Below are 3,600 nucleotides of genomic sequence, written 5' to 3'. Positions count from 1 at the left end.
AACGATTTTTCTTTTTTTCTTTTTTCTTTTTTTTTTTTTTTTTTGATTATTGGCATAACTATGTTGTTAGTTAATGAATTTGATCAGAAAAAAAGGTACTCTCAAAGGAAAGTGAAGAGATTAGGCATTAGAGAAAACGAAAATATAGTTTAGCTGATCAGATTCTTTCAGGATTATCACGTATTTCTGCAATACCACTGAGTTGCTGGAGCTGTTAGATGCTTTGGCTTAATGATTGGATTTTCAAAACATTTGAAATTGTTAATTTCTTCTTTCAGTTTTCTGAATTATCCACTTTTTTGCTTTTATGTCTTTAGTCCCTCTACTAATTTCTTTTTGAAAATCACCTTTAAACGTTTTTGCTACCGATTTCGGAACTTTTAAAATATTGAGTTTTGAAGAAATTTTGATTAGATCATTTATCAGTTCATATTTTTGCAGTGTGATTTTCTAGACTAGAGAGAAAAAAACAATAACGTCAATTTATCTTACGAATTATTTTCACATTTCTGATCTAACCAAAAATATAATAACTGAAAGTGTTTCCTTTTCAATGAAGTATTAATGTTTTTGTTAATTTTCTCCACTGTTTTTATTGTAGTTTACTTTATATTATTCAATTTTTGACAATTCATTCGCAATATTTATTAACATTAGTTAGTGGCGAAAGAGTAAACTTCAAATATAGGTAAGAGAATGGAAGAATTTGTGAATTTTGATGATATGTGTTATCATTAGTAGTGCCTATTGTTAAAACTTGAAATTAATTCTGTTTCGGGAATCTTTTTTCCCTCCCTTGAATTCAATTGTTTACTTTCATTTCTCACTTTTTTTAATAGCTCCAATCTAAGCAAGTAATATTTGTTAGTTATATTTTTATATAATTTAATTTCGCTTCTATTCTTTCCTTATTGAAATTATTTGCTTTTTATTTTGCCTAATAACTCTGTCGCAATTTTGTTTTGTTGATTGGGTACGAAGTTGTAGTTTAGTACGTTTATATTATTTAAATTTTGTTAGCAGTTTTTTAAAATTGTTTCAAGAATTGTTAACAATTCGTACTACTATAATTGTAATCCAATTAGTTGTATTCACTTTGTATATGTGGCAGTGATCATAATTTTTATTATGAAACCTTTGAGAAAATTTGGAGTTTGGAAAAATTTTAATAGTTTCTATAAACTAACACTTGAGCCTTCTTCTTATTTCTATGTGATGAACCGCTAAGTTTAGAAATGATCAGATCAGTGTCCTGTTTTTTAATGCTCTATTTTTACGTGAATCGTTATTGGTATCCAATTTGGTAATTATCTTACGCAGCTTTTTTTGCCGTAAAATAAACTGGTAATTCTGTTTGATAGGCATTTTTCTGTATTTATTTGAATGGAAATTAGCATGGTACCCATTTGATTCTCCTTAGCTTTGAATTTCCCTTTAAATTTCATCATTTTTTGGATTATTTTTTGACTTTTCTAATTTTTGCTTAAAATTTCTTTCTAAATTTATGGTGTTTTTGGCCAATTTTTAAAAAAAATTTTTTTTAAAATTTTTTGCATTAATCTCTGATCTCTGAGCGACAAAATGATAAAAATTTAGTGTGTGCATTGCTTTTTTTACACATGAGGACCACATGAAAACTATAAATGCACGACAATGATATGAAAATGATGGAGGTAGATCCGGCGGTTTAATTACCGAGGTTTGAGATAATTGAGTGTTTCGGCCCAGAGTTTCGGCTAGTGTGGCTTGAAGTAAAATTTTGGAATGTCCTGCAATTTTGTGGGACAACAAATGTGTAACATTTAATGTATGCCATCGTATTTGTTGATGCTTACGACCACACTACGTTGAAAGCACGACATCTCGTCCGATCTGTCAAATTAAGCAACGTTAGGCCTTGTTAGTACTTGGATCGGAGGCGGCCTGGGATTACATGATGATAAACAATGATAAGGGTCGCCTTTTTTTTCTTGCAAATAGTAATGCGTAGAACGTTTGTTATTGGCAATTAATTGTTTTTAATTACATGCATATTTTTAATTAGATTTTAAATAGAAGCAAAGAGGAGAACTTAAGGTTGTTATGTCAGTTAAAGTATATGATTTTGATTGTTTTTTTTTTCTGTTGAAATGAAAAGTTTTACTACATTTTATCATATAGTATATAGCAAACCGCAATATGTTAAGTAATACTTCATATCATATTTATTAAAAATTATATGAGCAATATTAATTACAGCAAATATTTTACAATACTGTTACAAGAAAAAATAGAAATTTGAATAAAATTTATAAATACGATGGGCATTCCCAGGATTCTTTCCATGTGCAGAATGCATAATTCCGGATTATTGTAATTGGACCGAGTTTAGTTTTCCGTTCGATGACGCATGCATTCAAGATCGGATCGCAATAACATCCTTTATCACTGAATCAGATTGAATTAATTCTTACTAACTAATTTGAAATTGTAAATGATGACAATTGTTCAGATTTCTAAATGTTCGAAATTATTTAATTAATCTGGCTGAGGATTCTGTTTAAAAAAAATTACCAAAAAAAAAATTCTATCACATAAATTAAAATTAAGATGTTTAATTTCTGATAATGCAAGGAAAAAAATGAAAAAGCCTTCGAATTTTTCTAAATAAAAAAGTCTTCTCAACACTGAATTAATTTGAAGTCTGTGATAAAAATATTTGAATTTTTTTTTTTGGAATTCATATTTAAATTAAATATTTCAATAACTAACGTCCATTGTTGAATTTTAGCCAAACGACACCAAAAAACTGGCTCTCGCATTTTATAGCAGTCGACATTAGAGGTGCATGGATTAAGTCTAAAATAAAATATTTAAAAAAAAATTTTTGGAACATTAAAAAATCTTGAATAAAATCAAAAATTTTTCTTTACAATACATTTTAAATGCAATCCATATAAAAGTATAAATGTTTGGATTATGGTACGAAAAATGGCTTACATCCCATCGGTATTTATAAAAGTTGCACCGTGATAATTTTTTGGCATTTCTTTACTAGCATTGAATATATGAGCCTTTAAAAAAAGAAAAAAATAATCATATGAATTTGAATGGTTTGATTCAGGACGAAGAACAAATATTTTAATTGGAAATTTTATATCTTTTATTTTTAAAAGACAAATTTCACATAGCAAAAAGGTCACTACGATAATTTATCAAGCGAAAACTATCATTTAACTAATATCATTTTCTTTCTTTTTTTTTTTTGTTTAAAAAAGAATGAAACTTAAAAAAGACAAAATTTTTTTTCTGATTAAAAAAATTGATGAATATTTTTATCACTTACCAATGTGGATGTTTCCGCATGAAGAAAGGATAAGTTAAACAGAAGCAAAAATTGGATCGAAAAAATTTTCATTGAAACTGTAATTTAAAAATTCCTTATTAATTTTCATAACCCATTGATGATTTGCTATAAAATTAATTTGATTTTTTTTTTGCAATAATATCATATCCAAAAAATAGTTTATCCATTTTTTCCTTTCCTTTTTTTTTTTTTATTTATACTTTTTCATATGGTTTATAAAATGATGAATCCTAAAAAATTTTTTATTCCTAATT

General features: G+C 26.8%; 1 protein-coding gene and 1 non-coding gene across 2 annotated transcripts in view; one reads left to right on the top strand and one right to left on the bottom strand.

The window, feature by feature from the left end:
- Positions 1-1,833: 1,833 nt before the first annotated feature.
- Positions 1,834-1,948, top strand: LOAG_20129. Its single transcript, XR_002251419.1, has one exon. It is a non-coding gene; the product is annotated as a 5S ribosomal RNA (ribosomal RNA).
- A 175-nt stretch (positions 1,949-2,123) lies between these two features.
- LOAG_13630 (hypothetical protein) overlaps positions 2,124-3,600 on the bottom strand; it is a 2,296-nt gene continuing 819 nt past the window's right edge. The window contains exons 2-5 of the mRNA XM_020448702.1: positions 3,326-3,402; positions 2,980-3,053; positions 2,752-2,838; positions 2,124-2,427 (exon numbers count right to left, since the gene is read on the bottom strand). Coding sequence (XP_020301176.1) covers positions 2,289-2,427; positions 2,752-2,838; positions 2,980-3,053; positions 3,326-3,397 — 372 coding nt within the window. The 5' untranslated portion in view covers positions 3,398-3,402 and the 3' untranslated portion in view covers positions 2,124-2,288. The remainder of the gene's footprint in view (positions 2,428-2,751; positions 2,839-2,979; positions 3,054-3,325; positions 3,403-3,600) is intronic.

The sequence above is a fragment of the Loa loa genome (genome assembly GCF_000183805.2).
Source record: "Loa loa unplaced genomic scaffold supercont3.594, whole genome shotgun sequence".
Lineage (NCBI taxonomy): Eukaryota > Metazoa > Nematoda > Chromadorea > Rhabditida > Onchocercidae > Loa > Loa loa.
This window is presented reverse-complemented; position numbering and strand designations above follow the sequence as displayed.